We start from the raw sequence: 18,481 nt of genomic DNA, 5'->3' as shown, positions 1-18,481 counted from the left end.
CTAATAGTGTCATTCAGGAAAATCTGATTACAAGATACTGTATTATATTACAACATATTACTACAGTCATATAAATTGTGTTGCTATCTGATCACATCGTCCACACCTGATACCAAACAAAAACATGTATAGTTTATAAAAGAGATTAGTGTTTGAGAGTTTTTTGAATATGCAACAGTTAATCCACACCACAAAACTTTGACCACTTGGATTTCTTATGAATTATTTCCCATTTCCCCCTTTTTTTGAACAGTCAGCAAATGTCAGCAACTTTTAATGGATGCAGCACAACCACTAAACACTTTAGAAAGCTACAATTGCAATTATCACGCATCAGTATATAGTGAAAAAATATTGAGAACTGGGATCATTAGTTTGTGATTACCGGCCTGAAATGCTCACTGTAAGACCACCTCATGGTCAGTCCCGGACGTTCTGGTGCTCAGATACATCTGTCAGTGTGTGGCCGTGACCTGCTGCCCTGTTCTGTCAGTCCCTTGTCCACCAGACTCTTTGGCTCTCGTGGAGTCAACTGAAGGAAACTGCACGCTGACTTGGCACACGGCGCCGCATGCCGACAGCTACCAGGCCTTTATCAACAAAGGCGACGGCGCCGAGGAGACCTGCAACACCACCGGCAACAACTGCACCTACCACTGCATGTGTGGCTACACGTACTTGATGTCCGTGTCCGCCCTCAACCGGGCTGGCAGCAGCCCGCAAGGGCAGATCCTCAACTATACCACCTGTAAGTGACACGTCGCCTCAACATTTTGAGTCCTTTTGTTCTGGTTGTGATCATGATATGTTGACTTGTGCGTCACATGTGTCGTTCAGTGCCCTGCTGTCCAGAGGAGGTGTCGGTCTCCGCGGTGAGCACTGACACTCTGGAGATAACGTGGACGGCCTCCCGGGGGGCACAGCTGTACGAGACTCGAGCCACAGCCGACTCACAGGTCATCCTGTGCAACGACACGGCGCCGGTGTGCGCCCTCTCGGACCTCCGCTGCGACAGTCCGTACAGCGTGCAGGTGACGCCCTGCAGTGAAATCAGTGGATGCAGCCGTGGATGCAAGGCTCACACCAAAAACACTGGTAGAAAACGTTTTTTGTTCTTTTCACCTTCAATTTCTGCAGTAATCTTTACCGTATTTCACTAAAACTCACACATTAACTTTGGAGAACGATACAAATATTTTTTGCATGTTGACTTTATCTATTTGAACATACTGAAATACGTTAAGAGGTCCACACAAAACCACCAAAACATTTAGCTTTATGTTTCATCTTTTAAAGGATTAGTTAAAACCTGACTGAACAATTAACATAATCCTAAATACCAGAATGGGGCAAAAAGATGCAGTTTGCACATTTTAAAATGGCATAACACTCCCTGCCCACTTTATTTGGTACACAAATCTACAATATAAAACAGCTGGGACATAAATTCCTTTATTGAGCTTAGAAATGTCAGAAAGGGGATCATTCTTTTAGGAAATAAAACTCATGGCCGAGCGGATGTTGTCATTATTTTCACTCCTGCTGGTCAAACATTTAAACTCAATAAACAAAACTTCTAATTCCTTCTTTCTCTCATCGCCACTAGCTCCCTGCATGCCGACGAATCTGATGTTAGATCTGAAAAATTCATCCCGCGTCAGCGTCAGCTGGACAGCAAACAACAGCGGTGCTAATTACACTGTGAGCGCCTTGGGGGGCGACGCCGAACACACCTGCAGCACCAGCGGAAACAGCTGCGACATCACTGACCTTCCCTGCGGATCCGTGTATGAGATTAGCGTCAGAGCAACCAGCCTCTTCGGCCAGAGTTTACCCAGCTACTCTGACTCCCTGGAAACAGGTGAGTGCCATCATTGATTGATCCATTTCTCAGACACAAACACAGGTTAAGGGAAAAGTCATGTTTCATCATGTATTTTGGGCCACATGGGCCTCCGGAACAGCTTCAGTGCCCCTTGGTATGGTGGAGCACACTTATAAAAACATTGGTCCAAATCTCCTAATGATGGAAGGAATATTTTAGGTAAAAAGTGACAAAAAAAGTACTTTAAACCCTGCAAGTAAAAATGTGTTTGTTTATCAGCTAAATGAGTGATTTACAGTAGGATGATTATACCTGATAAGCTATGGCTGGAATCAATACATTTTATTCATATATTTTCAGCGCATTTAGTTTAGTTAATCTGTTATTTGCAACATCTTGTCTAATCAAAAGGGCCCCTTAACAAAGTTGGGTGCCTTGTGCCTTTTGGTCAAAGAAGCAGAAACACAGATATTCTTTTCTTTAAGCCCCAACTGTGAGATAAGCTCCAAGAGTACTACAAAGAAAATAAAGATAAGAACACAGATCTTTTTTTGTATCATTAGCAGATACAGATGGTGACTTTTTGCCCCCCCCCCCACTCCTCAAACGTCCTCTTCTTCCCCAGAACCCTGTTGCCCGGTCAGTCTAACAGTCGATCAGGTGACGCAGGCCGTGACCAACGTCTCATGGTCTCACGCAAAAGGAGCGCATTCGTTCATCACCTCTCTGACATCAACGCGTGGTCACGCCCGCTGCCACACCCAGGACCCCCACTGCCTCATGGGATGCATCACCTGCGGGACCAACTACACCGTCACCATGGAGGCATTCAGCCACAGCGGGCGCGCTTCCAACTGCTCCTATCAGGGCTTCTCGTCCAGTGAGCGAATACGTTTTCCACCTTTAATGTCACAACATTTGCATTGTTTTCCATTCACATATAACATATAAGTCACAACAACAGCGTCCACTATAAAGCTTATATTGCTTATGAATTCAATATTTTAGCTGCAAGCGGGGGGAGAACATTTGAGTTGCTCTTTAAAGAGTTACATAATATCTCCTCAGATGAAAATCCTGTCAGAGCCTTTGAGTTTGTACTCCCATCACTTCACGTCTCTCTCTCTCCGTCTCTCCCTGGCAGGCGCCTGCTGCCCGTCAGGCGTCCGGCTCTACGTGATGACCGGTAACTCTCTACGGGTTTACTGGCGCAGCGCTGGTAGCAGCCACAGCTACGTCACAGAGATGGTGGGTGGCAGCAACAACTACACCTGCACTGCTTCTTCTGGGGAGAGCAGCTGTGATGTCGGCAACGTCCAGTGCGGTGACGTTTACAATGTGGTGGTGGCGCCGCTCACACAAGAGGGCGCCACCACCAACAGGGTCCTGTTCTGCCCCGTGAAACAGTTCTCAGGTAGGACATCTCTCTCTGGATGTGTTGTGGTGGAAATGTAATGACTTCATGCCGGCCGTCCTAAAGAGGGCCATGACAGTGTAAATGTACAACACACAGCTGGTATTTTCACCACTATTTTGTGGGTTTTATTTACTTCTGTAGAGGGATTTAATTCACTCAATGTGGGTTTGGACCATAGCACAGCAGCACACTTGATAGTGATGATTAGCTACTGCAGGATGAAAAAGGTTAGCACAGCTAAAACACTGAATGCGTATGATCAACTTTCACTGAATTTCACCCTTTTTTATGTTCTCAGTCACCTGTTCAGGGAGCAATGTTGGTGCAGGTGAGTCTGTTAACCTGCATTAATATTATTAACGGTTTTCAGAATTTACTGGTAAAACGTGTAGATAAAATGTTTTAAATATAGGATTTTTCTAACGCCTCTTCAAACTGTTCTTCTGCAGTGATTTACAGAGGGAAGAGAAGTGTGGACTAGCATATGGTAAGTAAATATGTCATAATTATACGGTGATGTTTTATTTCTGAATTAAGAAACGTCAAAGATGAGCTTCCATGAAAACACAAACAATAAAGTCAAGGTGAACTTCTATCTAAACTATCTAACAATCAAGAAAGGTCTACGTAAAACTCCAATGTGCATTCATTTCCTAAGACATAATCATTATTTTCTATTAATGTCTTCCTCTGCTCATCACAATGACACATTATTTTAAGCATAAAAATCCTATTCCCAACATGACGTTTTGCTTTTAGGAGACGTTAAATATTAAACCAAATGTGACTATGCTTCCCCACAGATGCAGACTTCATCAGCATCGTTCATCCTCGTCTTCCTCGTGCCTCATCTCTGCTCTCCGAGAATAAAGCAATGCTCGTAGCTAAATAGAAGTGAAACCAGAAGTAAACATGATTGTCCATTGGCCATGATACACATGATAACAAATAAAGGGGAAATACATGTTTGAGATACGGTGCAGTGTTGTAAAGAAGCCGTCATGTATCACCGCAGAGCTTCTCATGACGAAACATTTGATTCACAAACCATAAAAAGTGCATTTGTATACTGAGACATTGTAACTTCATTTAAGTTATATAGTCCATGTAATATTGGCTCAAAACCCTCCAATTCCAATAGATTCAATAAGCAAAACAGTAACAGTACACCAATAGACAAACAATTTGCCCCTTCATTTTAAAGAAGTGTCAATCAGGAAATTGAACAAATAATGTTATTAAAATGAAATTAGTTCTGTTAGTTCCAAGTAGGAAGCCTCCTGATGATGAGCGGACACCGATATGTGTCAGGTCATCATGTGTCACCCTGTTGTATGATCTCTACAGTGTGTTGTTGCTTGTTGTCAGGATGTATTTGACTGTTCGCTGTGGTTTTGGAAACCGGATGCATGTCAGTTAATAAAGATTTCCCAGCATTTCAGATAAAAGTATAATAATTCGGTTAATTATCATTCAGTATTGTGTTTTGTCTGTTTTGTGCTAGTGGTCTTACCTCTATAGTAGTTAGGAAATTATACATTACAACATTTATAAAGTCAAATACTGATCCCACCTTCTCTTAAATATGAAGAAAGTCTATTCGAACGTAACACAGCCCCTGGCTTACTGGCTTACAAGCTGACCTTGTATCTAGTGTCTACCATAACTTCTCTTCACATGAAGAGAAGAGATTCTAAATATTTAAAGTGACACAGAGGGGCCCAGACCAAGCATCCGTACGTAAAGAAACAAGATCTTGGAATTATAAAAATCACCCCTTTTACTCATAGAAACCAAACAGAAATGAAAAATCCTGAATATTCTGATGAGGGTTTTCCAAGGTCATTCCAAGGTAAACTTATTACACGCTTGTTATGGTCGATGAGTGAAGACTCAAATGCAGGGACACTAACAGAAGGTTGGTGAGTTGATGAAAGGGTGTTTTTATGGATCCAAGGAGGGTGTAATGTAATGTAATGTAATGTGTTGGATAGATGAGCCTGGACAAGCAAACATGCAGGTGAACCTGAGGCACAGGAGAACAGTTAATGTCCGGCTCCAAACACAACACTTGAGGGCTGATGCATCAACTACCACGGTGACTGAGACTAGGACGTGGCGAGGCCGGGGAGGAAAGCCAGGGTTGGTTTACTACGGCGCCGACGGTAACAGCTGTATGCAGCACGGGGAGGCAATCAGCTGATTGATGGCAGGCGTGTTGGCACACACACACACACACACACACACACACACACACACACACACACACAAAGAGACAAACCAGTGTCATGGTCAATAACAATAACTTGGTCAGCTGGCGCCTCCCATTCCAAATTATTTATTTTATTTAGCCCAACATTGGAAGGTTAGTTTATTCTGGTAACTCTTTAACCTAACACTCAGAACTGTTCTTCTTCACTGGAAAACAGATCAGCTGTAAAGCTTAATATTCATGTGACCTCTACAAAGTCTTTAAATGTTCATTTAGTCATTGAAAATAGGTTTTTCAAATACAATGATGAGATAACCCATTTTACATAATAGACAAGTGGTGCGCAATATACAAACCACTGTATGAGTCTTCAAATGGCCCAGAGCTGCTCATCAAAGATATATTTAAAATAGCATATCAAGTCAAACTCCCAGGAACTGGTTCTCCTCCACCATGTCCACTTGGACTAAATGCTTACCACACGTAAGTAAGTAAGTAAGATTCAACGTGACTCGTGACCGTTGTTTTTCAACAGCATTCAAATAATTGTACTTAACTGTAATGTGTGGTCAGGCCTGGTTTCACACTGAATGCAAATGGTTATCTATGACTCATTTGAAAAGCTAATTCAACCCACTTTTAAAAAAGACATCTCGAGATCTTTTAACATGCAACATATCAGTACTCCCTCAACACATCTGAGTTAAGACCACTTTCATTCATTGAATGTGAACACCTGGCCCGCTCCATTTGTATTCTAATAACGCTTCAGAGGACACAGAAGCAAGAAACAAGCAAACCAACTCTGTGATTTAAATCACAGCTCCATCATAACATGCTGGATATTTGTGATCTATAATATTGTCTACTTCAGAACAATAGCGATGCCACATAAAAATACAATGACATATCAAGGTGTATCACTTGTCCTTTTTCCCGCACACTACAAAATCACTCTTTTGTTTGATTTGCAGCTGAAGTTTCCCGGCATAATTACGGCCCGTATTCGCTTTCATGTTGACTTCCATTTTTCCCTAAAATGCGATGAGGGGCTTGAAGGCGATAGGCCTTTATTTTCATATGATAAGAGATCCTTTTCAGCATCTGTCTTACATGAAGCCAGCTTTTAGGATTAGCCTGCCTAGGAGGAAATTTACTTCCCTTTTCATTGAAATCTACTGGTGTACGCCTTCAAACCTTCAACGCATAACAGTTGAAGAAAGACGCAACGTATTAACAGTTCCCACCATTGCATGTTTTGTAAGTACATCCCATTGAGATGGGAGAGTCCCAATTCCCCAAGTGGCATTCTTGACTTCGGTTTCAGTGGCACTTGTCTCCTTTGCGCAGGCGGCCCCTCCCGAGCCTTTATCTCCTCGCTTCACGATATTCACTTTGACCTGATGTATTGTTACAGGGATGAATGAGCTGCCATAAACATGTGAAGTCACAGCATGCCAACAGGTTAGTGATATATACAATAACTCTGATGCATGCTGGAAAACTAAGGAAAGAGCTAAAAACATATTGTCAAAATCTGTCTCGAGAAAATAAACAAAAACCGAAGTAGAGGAATGGGAAATGGTGTTTGTGACACTGGCTTGAGACATGCAATCGTTATCTCCTGAATACAAACGTTACAACGATGCTTCGATAAGATCAACGTTGATCAGGCACTTTTTTCAGTTTTGAACTGAATCATCCAATTTAAACACTTGGAGATTATTTTTTGAAGCGTACTTAATTTGGGTAAGAACCCTACCCCTTTGTTGACACTGCCTTTACTCATTAGTTGGGGTCCGCGCTCTGTTTAAGGATAGGACCTTTCCCTGTATACGTAACTGGATTTGCATATATGATGGAAGTTGAAAAAAATACTGAATAAATGTTCCAAAAATAAGATAATGATTCAGACACGTCTGTGTTATTCAGGCTACAGCGGGTAATCAATTTGTTTGTCAAAGGCAATTTATATACAAAGAAGTATTATTATATAAGGAGATGTTACTTAAGTTTGGCTCGACCCAACAGGGAGTGAGACCTCTCATAAGTGGACTGTTGGAATATCGTTTTCATTCAATAATATTCATTCAAATTCAACATCTCTTATTTGAGAGTAACATAGGAACATCTACCGTGCAGAAGAGTTATGTGACTAAATAGTCTTCACAGAGGTTATGCAAACAGAGAGAGAGAGAGAGAGAGAGAGAGAGACAAAGAGACGAGAGAGAGAGACCTTCTTCTCCTCGTGACTCCAGCTAACTTCACCTGACCATCAGCCAGCCCTCCGGCCCTCCCCCTCACTGCCTATGGCTGTTGGCTGGACAGCGACCAACTGATTGGTTCCCACACACGCTGGGCTGAAGCCCAAAAGAATCCAGGACACCTTTAGTATTTAACCTCCCGGAATACTAAACTCATTGTAATCTAGCAATCGGTGTCAAAAATGGGATTGTTGGGAGCAATAGGCTTGTCTTTAGCATTGGTATCTCTGACTCAGGTGAATATTTGGTTTAAGTTAAAACCTTTCAAACTCCTATATGGCTATAACATTGTGTTCTAATATTTACACCACGACATTCATTCATTTTCTTTTCATCTTCTTTACAGATACCTTATAGTGATGGTAAGTAAACCAATTTGTTTATTGTGACTAACTCAAAGATTGATGGTATATTTGTATATTTTTACATGGTTTATTCTCTTACAGGGTGCAAAATCCTGTCAGCAAAGTCCTCAAGCGCCTCCTCAATTCTGGTAAAATGGGAAAAGTATGCTGGAGCAACAAACTATTTTTTAGACTTTCGAGTAACAAACAATACACAAATTGCACCCAATGTGCTGACCCTACCCGCGACCTGGACAGAACATGATATGCAGGCTCTGAGACCCGGGACCACGTACAAAGTGACCCTCAAAGTCTTTCAGTTCTACACTCTGATTTGTACGATTACAGCTGAGGCGACCACAGGTAAAGAAGAAAGCACTCAATACAACATTTACATCGAATAGGTGTGGCACCTTATAATGAGATAACAATTTGGATTAGTTACTTTTGTTTAATTTCAGGCTTGCCGTGCTATTCGCCATGCAAATGATCTCATAGTTATAAATACCTATCCGGCAAATTGTACATATTTTGTTTATACGAATGCATACAACTCAAGCTTGAAGAGGAACTATTTGAAAAAAGGGCCACTACGCACATAAGCAAATGTGGCATCTAAACGGTGCTGTACCCCATGCTCTCTCTCCTCAGTGCCCGCCACATCGCAGATAGTAGACGGCACGGCACTGACGAGTACTTCAGTCTTAGTGAAGTGGACGGCGATCCCCTCGGCGGCCCTCTACTATCTGCTGATGTACTCTCAGACCGGACAGATTTTGACCAACGAGACCTCCACCAACTCCTCCGCTGTGGTATTGAATCTGCAGCCCTCTACCATCTACCACTTCTACATCGTCGCAGCCAACCAGGCTGGCCCGGCAGCCAGAAGCAAAGTGTGGGCCGTCACCACTTGTAAGATCGTTTTCTTTTGGACCTTTGAGAGTTTTTTGGTGTTGTTTGTTTCAGGAAGGATTGTGCTACAATATCAGTTGATCTGAACACTTCTCTGCACAAACGCAGAAGCTCAAAACCATGCATTTATTCACATACTTTGATGACCGAGAGAAGACATTATTACTTTTTTAAAGTATATCCTATATGTCTCATGAAGCCAATTGTAGTATACTATCAAACTACATTATATGGATTTACTGTTTCCCGAGTAAAGTGACCGACAACAACTACACGAATGTTTTAAAAACATCAAAAGTACCAAATTTTAACTAATTGATAATTCAAAGCCACAGATTTGATTACAGAGTACGTAGATATTATCATGTATATATATATATCCCCTCTGACTAGGTGCTTTTGTTTCTAGTGGCTCGGCCTCCACTGAACATCACAGCAACATATACTGGGTCAGACTCGGCGAGGGTGACGTGGCAGCCGGTGGAGGACGTCCTGCTGTACAAAGTCTCCATCCAGGATATTGACAAACCCACCCGCCCTCCGTCTGTGTACAATGTTACAGACACTAAGGTGGATGTTAAAGGCATCTTCCCATGTACAACCAATTTGATATCAATAAGCTCGTACAGCAAGTTTCTGGTGCCCAGCGAGCCCACAGACTACACCTACACCGCCAACAGTGAGTACAGCCAAAATGATATCAATGACTGTGTGATTTAGATCTAGGTCAGCTATTCTTTTCTAAAATGCAGAACATCATCCTCTGGGTAGAAGGGATTCAGATGCCTTATAAGCTTAACAAGTAGGTTGTCAGGTAAACATGAACCTAAGAAAAAAACGTTATTTTACGATATATTAAATATGGAATATACAGCTTTATCTCAATATGGTCAGTTTGCCCCCATCAGAGATGATACATTGTTTGAAACAGAACAATTGAACAATTTTACTCATGAAACAACAAAGGTTTTCTGTAGAATTATGGAATACATTTGCTGCTATTTCTTACCTAACGGTTTTTGCTATAAAATGTATATTGCAATCCACTTTATTGATTTTTTTACAAACAAAAGAAAACTGTGATCTCGTGTTACTTGCAGCGCTGGAAGCAGTTTCGTCAGTTTCGGTGAGCTACACCTGCACCAATAACTCCGCCAGGGTTGACTGGTCGGCCGTGTTTGGGGCCTTTTCCTACAAGGCCACTGCGATCGGCAAAAATGGCACAGAGCTTTCCTGCAGCAGCCAAAGCACCAGCTGTCAGATCATCGGACTGAGCTGCGGACAGAACTACGTGGTGCATGTAAACCCGATGTCAGAGAACTGCAGACAATCGATGAGCACCACCTCAGATGCTTTCCAGACCGGTGAGAAGCAAAAAAAGAAAAAAGAAAAAAACCCACAAGGATCACCTAACTAACCTGTCTGACTTAAACATCTATGTACACGCAAGCAAAGAAGACGACCCTGATATTGACACCTTCTCAAAGTCATTGAATGGCTCCCTGCACATAAACATTTTGTCTGACGCACATTCTTACTGCTCCACCCTTTAATCTATTTGTTGCAGGCACTTAATCCTTTCAGCTCACATATCAGTGCATTCTGTTAGAGAGTCGAGATATTCTGTCCAACCCCACCCCTGGTGCCGTAAGCTGTCAGGACTTGGATCCTACTGTACATGAGTTTATGATGAGTAATTATTACATCAATAATACTTATAATAATGATAATGATGATATTATGCCTTTTTTGGAAAAGCCTAAAAGCACATGAAAAAGATCAATGGCGTCATCTTGACATAATTTTGACCTCAATTAGTAATAATACACTTTAATCGTGCTTTCCTATCCTTGGATGAAGAACTTTTTTATACTACATGATTTATATTATTTCATATGAATCCACATCAGAATCGAGACGTTAAAATGATACAAAATCAACAAAGAAATGACATATTTTGACAGCTATAAGAAACATAATTCAGAAATTAACTTTTGACTTTAACAGAATGGACATGGTTCTACTTCGGAATAAGGTTTACCGAGGTTATATCAGTCAGGGTTTTTAACTCCCCCTCCTAGTTTTGAGTTTTAGTGTTCACACGTTTCTTTGAGTGCATCACTGGGTGTCTCCTTTGAGAACTGGGTCTCCCATTGAGCTGCACTATCTAGATCATATTGTGTTGTGTTCAGGCTGCAAAGAATGAGCCGGGGTTTGTGTTAAACCTGAAACCACATACAGTGAAAAGCAACACTGGATTGTAGTCTTCGGTATCAGGGCGTTTTGACCTGAAAAAGGATCTGAAACGCTCGGCTTTGATGGTGATACAACACCATTTACTTTATTCTTTTTTTTATTTTATCTAAATTGTCCTTTATAATGATATCCATCCATCTGTTGAGGGTTGGATTTATCGAGGGAGGTTTTCACACATTAAACCATTATATAAATATCCATTTCCTTTAAGTTTCCTGTCCTCCTGAGAACCTGGAGTTGTTGCGAGATTGTTCCAGTGATGTCATCCTCTTCTCCTGGGACCACACAAACAGTTCAGACAATTACCTGGCCACTTCAGTGGACTCTCAGGTACCTCATTCTGGACAAAGAAATACTTGCAGCCACAATTTTCTTTGTAAAATAAATGATGTGAAGAAGATTTTGATTTAAAAGAAAGTTTAGTATTTTGGGGAAAAAACCCAATAATTTGCCTTCTTATGTTATCTATTGATCTATGGCCAGCAGCTAGGTAACTTATTTTAGGTAACACAAAGGCTGGAAACTGGGAGAGATAGTCGGCTTGGCTATGTCCAAAAGCAACAAAATACCTCCCGGATTACGCGTAACAAAGGCATTCACTGTAGCTTCATGTTTACCATGTAGATCGTTGCATCTAACCAATTTCCAGACAGCAAATAAGGACACGTTCCAAAATGTTGAACTATAACGTTAAAGAGGTGATGAACAGAGTCTGCAATTAGTTTAGTGTACATGCCATGCAAATGCTTTGCAATTTCTCTGCAGGGAGTAATCCAGAAGTGTTTGACTGAAGGCAACTCCTGTTATTTCACAAACATGATGTGTGGAGAGCACTATAACTTCAGCGTCCAGACCATCGCAGGCCGGTGCAGCAGCCAGAATAGCGCTACTGTCGACATTCGTACAGGTATGACTAGATCATCTCTTCAGCAGTAAATGTACACATACATACATTTTTTACCAAACATAACTATAATTTGCCTTTCTTAATCTAGAGAGTTAGTTGGTCATTACATCTCAGCAAGTTTGCATTACAAGGCATTACATTAAATCATTCTTTTTCTGAAATAGAACAACCAGTCATTGACAATTGAATTTCCAGCTTCCAAGTCGCTGTAACAACTAGTGGGTAGCCAAACTGTGTCCCTGGCTATAATCTTTTACAAATTCCAAATCTGAACAAAAAGAGACATTAGTACATTAATTATACCTTTCTCCAGCACCTTGCATTCCCCAGAACCTGGAAACCTCCATGAGCTGCAACTCCAATGTTCTGCTCACCAAGTGGGATCTCTCTCGCGGAGCTCTTGGTTACGAAGTGAAGGTCTTCGGCAACATAGAAAACAAAAACTTTTACAACTGCAGCTCAATATTCAACAGCTGCGCGATGGCGGACATGGAGTGTGGACAGTTCTTCAGTACACACATCACAGCTCACAACGACGAATGTGCCAGCCCTGAGATGATGGGGCCTGTTGCTCAGACAAGTGAGGATGAGCTGTTACAATAAGAGTGTTTACTTACTCCATAGATAAATAATCCAGGCGAAGGTTTTGCATACATCATCTTACTTTTGCAACGGGACCAGACAGAAAAATGTACACAGTATACACATTGCAATAACTCCTGTAATAGTATCATACATTAGATTATTATTGCTACTAGTAAGCAGCATTTTGAAAAGGTGATTTCAATTGTTTGATTGTTGTGTTTATCCAGTTTGCTTTTTTTTGTGTAAAATATTAGCCTGTACCTAAAGGAAATGGGCAACACTTAATCGCAGAATGTTGTCTCCATCAATTGACAAACATCACAAAAAATAAGCAAATTAAACTAAAGACCTCACTGAGCTAGAATATGTAATATATAATAATTAAGAATATAATAAATGAATCGAGAAAATAATATTTTCATCGGCAACCCTGACTTTGATCACCAGCAAAATGTGGAATTTGGTGTTATGCAAATGTGTTTCTTTTTTTATAGACCCATGCGTTCCTCAGAACGTGTCTGCAATAATGAACTGTGGATCAAACTCCATCACAATAACCTGGTTACTATCCGGCGGTGCAATATTCTACATTGCCATTGCAAAGGACAGCGATGGCGTCATTCACAGCTGCAACTCCATGGATTTGAAGTGTACGATCCAGGGCTTGAAGTGCAGCACCAACTACACAGCGTACGTCATTGCCTCCAACTTGATGTGCAACAGCTCAGACAGCGAAATGGTCGCCGTAGAGACAGGTACTGTGAGACTGCTTGTTTCTCTTGTTCTGTGTTATGATACCGTAACCTTGTAACTTAAGTGTATGTATTAATAACAGGGGGAGAGGATGGACTTGCATTCTTCTGTATCTGTAGTACAATGTTTAAAAGGTCAATAATATTATTATTATGTGCAAGTTAAACCAGACTGACTAAAGACAGCCCCAATCCTTTTTTGTGTGTGATATCTTCCTTTTAAAAGTCCTGAGCCTCTGATTTTCATAATACCATGTATCGATGTTTCATTTAAAAATATTGCAAAACAATTCCTTTACATTCTTTCAGGTGCTTGTCCACCGGATCAAGTTACTGCCTCACTGGACTGTGTAGCCAATGAGGCTCTGATTTCATGGCGTGGCCAGAGCAAAAAAAATTCCTACACCGCCACCATCATAGATAAAGATCAAGGACTTCTCAGCTGCAGTTCCACCAATACAAGCTGCAGGGTACCCAACCTAAAATGTGGCCAGCTCTACACTGTCAGCGTCCGCCAGCACGACGGCACGTGCCCCAGCATGCCGTCCGAGGCCATCTACATGGAGTCTGGTAACAACAAATCGCAGCTAATAAAAGTCATTTTTTATGTCTCTATACATTTAATCTCCTCAGCCAAGTTGCACCAATAACCTCTATTAAGCAATCTGCTCAGCAGACAGACAAAGTTAGCGACTAGCTGCTGAACACAGTGAAACGTTCCACACCAAAGATATTGCCTCAACAGTGGGATCAGAATCAAAAGGGTGATACAAATGGAATTCATTTGGCAAATGCCAAGGAATATCGCACAATTTGAAGGCCACGATCCGTTCGTGTGTAAATAGGTAACACTGGTCCAATATCAAGTTTACGGTAAGGCAACATGTCAGATGTGGAGTGCTGACCCCAAGGGGCCAAAAAATAGAATAGAATATAAGTCATATGTAAAGTACAGCAGTCTTACATTGTCGATAGGAGACATTCTCAGAGTGACGTCCGTGCAACGTTTTCAGATGTAGGAAATTAGTTATGCCTTTTCTCGGTTTTTAAAATATTTAACAATTCATCAACATTTTTAAACAAACCAGTAGCTTTTAGAATCTGAAATGTTCAATACATTTCAAGTTAAAATATTTGGCAATAAAGAGTTTGACACAGGATATCTTTTCCAATCAACAATAAAGTGCAACCTGTGCAAAGGTTTTATCAGTATTAAGTTGCTCCAATGAGCCTGCTTTCCGCATTGAACTCTTTTCAATATAAGGTTGCAAACTTCTCTCAATTTATGCTCAATGTGAAGCTTGGATCTTTTTCTCTTTGTGGGAGGCAACAGCAGGGTGTACTTTACGCTACGCGACCCACCTGTAATACCGCTGCGACCCATCAATAACAATCGAAAAACATCAGTCTGCATGGTCTGAGAAGTCCCAAAGAAGCTCTGAGATGAACATACTTCATCTTTCTTTCTTCTCTCCTTTCAGTTCCTTGTGGGCCCAACGTGAAATCCAACTTAGACTGCTCGTCACAAGTACTGACCCTCAGCTGGAACGCAACGAAAAACGCAGAAGGCTACACAACTGTGGTCTCGGACGGCAGAAACAAAACATCCCACGTTACCACGATGCCCGCGGTGACGCTGACCGCACTGGAGTGTGGACTTTTTTACACACTGACAGTGACGTCCTTCAACAGCACCTGCGTCAGCCAACCTTCAGTGATGTCCATCAAGGAAAGTAAGAAAACACTGTGACAAATGTGAAATGTAAAAAAAGATGTGACTTAGTAGCCTACAGGTCATTTTCCTGCTGACGTGGAGACAGCTTTAAGCCTAGTTTATGCTTCTGCGTTTTCAGAGCGACGCAAGGAAACGCAGAGGCAAGACCCCCTTGCGTGTCCCTTGCGTGCCTTTTCACACCCCCTTGCGTGCTTGCGTGCGTCGACCCATTTTTCTAGGCTTGCGTCGAAAGCGACGCATACGACGCAAGCCTCCCGCAGCGCACCAGGCTGCGATTGGTGCGCTAACTACGTGCTTTACGGAGTCTCACATTTCCGCTTTCATAGCCCGATACCGCCATTATTAAAACGAAGAATGTTTACGAGAGAACGGATCAAATTGAAGAACTTCTGTCGGAAGAAATGCGTAAATATGAGCGCTTCTACAAGCCGTCATTGGAGGACCATAAGGACGGGCGGATGGCCTCCCGATTCACGGAGGGAGATCTCTACAAACGCCGGTTTTCCGGTCGAGAGGTGCACAAAGTTGTGGAGGAAAATACGGGACAAATGTGTCCGCGATGAAAAGCAGCAGTGGCGATGCACGGGGCAATAAAGTCTATGATAAATAAATAAACAATCCAACGACTTCCACAAACAAAGACGTCACTCTTTAGGTCATATTCGACAAAAACACGTCACTCCACCTGTTGTTCTGGCGATGAATTGCTCTGCAACACAGGCAAGACTTTTAGAACCATGAATTGAAACGAGTGCGTCGACCCAACGGTGCGTAAATACGCATGCGCCAGTCTTTACAGCTTTACAGCACTCTTGAATGAATGAAGACAATTCCTTAAAATGCAGACAGCTAATCCGAGGTTTTCCTCCTTCAGCACCGTGTGTGCCCACTAATGTGACCGTTGAAAGAAACTGTGACCAGACTTTTGGCAAAGTGTCTTGGAATGCAAGCCGCGGCGCCCTGCGCTACCAAGCTGCTGCGGTGGATACGGACGGCAAGCGCTTGCTGTGCTCCTCCAATGAGACATGGTGCACGTTGAACGGCCTCGTGTGCAGCCAGGTGTACAGCGTTGGGGTGTCTGCGCAAGACGACACCTGCTCCAGCAATTACAGCTCTGCAAAGACACTGCGGGCAGGTAGACACGAGCCAGATTCAAATCGCTGAATTGTGTACGTGTGAATCCATGGTGCAACTCCTCTCATCCATTTGTTTTTCCCCCCGTGCTCCTCCTCCACAGCGCCCTGCGCCCCCACGCAGCTCGACGTCTCTGTCGGCTGTGCCAACAGCTCTGCCACGTTAAGCTGGAGCAGCAGCCCCAATGCAGTGTCCTACACCGGCAAAGCAGTGGCCGCAGACGGACACATTGTGACCTGCGACGCGGGAGTGAGGCTTGGTTGTCAGATGGACGGTCTGCACTGCGGCAGGAAGTACAACTTCACCGTGTCAGCCTCGGATGGCGGCTGTCAGAGTCCCGACGGTGCGCCTGTCACCGTAACAACCGGTGAGAGGAAGTCGCATCTGTGCTCCTCCACACGGAGGATAATCAAGGAGAGGAAGAGTAATTGAGGATTTGTAGGAAAGGAGGGAAGATGACAGGAATCTTCCCTCCTTTCCTACAAATCCTCAATTACTCTTCCTCTCCTTGATTATCCTTAATGTCCTGCATGGCTCAGAAAGATCAGCCTCTAACACTCATTCAAAAAATACTGAAAAAAGATTTATTTAGTAGTCGTTGTGGTTTAGTCCATCTGCTGAGGAATACAAGTGAGGATGCAACTGAAAGCCCCAGCATCTTCTAAATGGGCTTTGTTGCCAAATTATTTTTGCATATGACTGTTCGAAGAGGCCAAGACTAATTTTTTTTTCATCAGAACCAAAATAGTACGACACACTTTGTGTTGTTGGAAATCTGAAAGAAATAAGAGAAGTAGCCCAAAAACTAAATGAGGGAATGCAGTTTTCCTTGTGATTGATTGACATTATTTTCTGACATCCGTAATCAAACTACTCCCAAGTCTCACGCATTGTCTCCTCTCAGCCCCGTGTGCTGTGAAGAGTGTGCTCAACACCTTAAACTGTAGCACCAACATACTGACCATCAGCTGGGCGCCTGCATCCATGCCGTTAAACTACAGCGCCACCGCCACGGCAGGAGGCGGGAACGTGCTTCACTGCCTGACCGAGGGTTCGAGTTGTACGCTGGCTAATTTACAGTGCGGGAAGAGTTACAATGTGACTGTCAGAGCCATCAGCGACACATGCGAAGGACAGAGCGGCGTCCCCGAAATAGTGAATTCTAGTAAGTTCGGATTGGCTGTATGGAAATACAGAAAGCCGCCGCAAACTATTCTTTTGCTCGACGAAATGGTTCTCTTCTTCCTCCTTCGTGTCTTTCTGACAACATCATTTCTCGCTTAGCTCCTTGTGTCCCCGTAAACGTCCGAGGCGTTGTGGATTGCCCCAACAACACGCTGAAGGCGTCCTGGGACGCGGCCGCTGGCGCGGCGTCCTACATCTCCACATTGAGCAGAGCGGGAGGCTCCTCGTCTTCCTGCACTGAAGCTGGGACCAGTTGCCTCTTCACCGACCTGCAGTGCGCTCAGACATACACGCTCAGCGTGGTGGCCACCAACGACCGGTGCAACAGCTCCGAGGGTCCCAGGATGTCAGCGACGGCCGGTCAGTCTTTTATTTAAGGAAGCTATTTCTGTATTGCAACTTTTCTTTGTGGACTACCTGTTAATGTTACGTACTACCTGGTTACGTACTTGTAATGTGTTCTTAATCAGTGATCTGTTTTTGAGGTGACAACTGTCAAAGTGATGCAGATGCACAGACAAATTCCATTCCTTGAGTGATACAATTCTTTCCATCAACTCATAAACGCAGTCATAATAGCCATGTTTGCCCTCCAGCCCCCTGTGATCCAACAAATGTGGCCTCTGCTCTGCACTGCCTCTCCGGCGTGGTTACGGTGAGTTGGGGGGCCAGCGCTGGGTCCAAATACTACACGGCTCTGGCCCGGGCCACGGGGCACGCCGACTACTGTAATTCCAACGGCACTTCCTGTGAGCTGACCGGGCTGCAGTGTGGCAAAGACTACACTGTGACGGTGCTGGCTGGGGACGGGAACTGCAACAGCTCCGTGCTCGCCAAAACCAATGTGACAACAGGTAAAGATACGACAGCAGCCTTAGAGGAGCCTTAGATTCACTTTTCCTGGAAGCCACTGTTGCTGATGCTTTTGAATATATTGATTACACCATTTTATC

General features: G+C 43.0%; 2 protein-coding genes and 1 long non-coding RNA gene across 3 annotated transcripts in view; 2 read left to right on the top strand and 1 right to left on the bottom strand.

Moving 5' to 3' along the window:
• Positions 1–306: 306 nt before the first annotated feature.
• Positions 307–4,690, top strand: LOC120824235 (fibronectin type III domain-containing protein 7). The gene is made up of 8 exons (XM_040184909.2): positions 307–748; positions 838–1,095; positions 1,607–1,861; positions 2,451–2,705; positions 2,970–3,239; positions 3,541–3,570; positions 3,692–3,729; positions 4,046–4,690. The coding sequence occupies exons 1-7, from the start codon at positions 661–663 to the stop codon at positions 3,721–3,723; spliced, it is 1,188 nt and encodes a 395-aa protein (XP_040040843.2). The 5' UTR covers positions 307–660; the 3' UTR covers positions 3,724–3,729; positions 4,046–4,690.
• Positions 4,691–7,774: 3,084 nt separating this feature from the next.
• Positions 7,775–18,481, top strand: part of fndc7b (fibronectin type III domain containing 7b) — a 33,418-nt gene continuing 22,711 nt past the window's right edge. Inside the window, exons 1-17 of the mRNA XM_040184908.2 lie at positions 7,775–7,954; positions 8,065–8,080; positions 8,165–8,425; positions 8,714–8,974; positions 9,384–9,653; positions 10,075–10,338; positions 11,442–11,560; positions 11,996–12,137; positions 12,451–12,717; positions 13,217–13,477; positions 13,784–14,044; positions 14,956–15,207; positions 16,084–16,344; positions 16,447–16,710; positions 17,248–17,508; positions 17,628–17,888; positions 18,125–18,382. Of these exons, the coding sequence (XP_040040842.2) occupies positions 7,901–7,954; positions 8,065–8,080; positions 8,165–8,425; positions 8,714–8,974; positions 9,384–9,653; positions 10,075–10,338; positions 11,442–11,560; positions 11,996–12,137; positions 12,451–12,717; positions 13,217–13,477; positions 13,784–14,044; positions 14,956–15,207; positions 16,084–16,344; positions 16,447–16,710; positions 17,248–17,508; positions 17,628–17,888; positions 18,125–18,382 (3,733 nt within the window). The 5' untranslated portion in view covers positions 7,775–7,900. The remainder of the gene's footprint in view (positions 7,955–8,064; positions 8,081–8,164; positions 8,426–8,713; positions 8,975–9,383; positions 9,654–10,074; positions 10,339–11,441; positions 11,561–11,995; positions 12,138–12,450; positions 12,718–13,216; positions 13,478–13,783; positions 14,045–14,955; positions 15,208–16,083; positions 16,345–16,446; positions 16,711–17,247; positions 17,509–17,627; positions 17,889–18,124; positions 18,383–18,481) is intronic.
• LOC144411403 (uncharacterized) lies at positions 11,315–16,097 on the bottom strand. Its single transcript, XR_013468563.1, has 2 exons — positions 15,895–16,097; positions 11,315–12,556 (listed from the first exon to the last, which is right to left on the bottom strand). It is a non-coding gene; the product is annotated as an uncharacterized LOC144411403 (long non-coding RNA).

This window comes from Gasterosteus aculeatus, chromosome 8 (assembly GCF_964276395.1).
Source record: "Gasterosteus aculeatus chromosome 8, fGasAcu3.hap1.1, whole genome shotgun sequence".
NCBI lineage: Eukaryota > Metazoa > Chordata > Actinopteri > Perciformes > Gasterosteidae > Gasterosteus > Gasterosteus aculeatus.
This window is presented reverse-complemented; position numbering and strand designations above follow the sequence as displayed.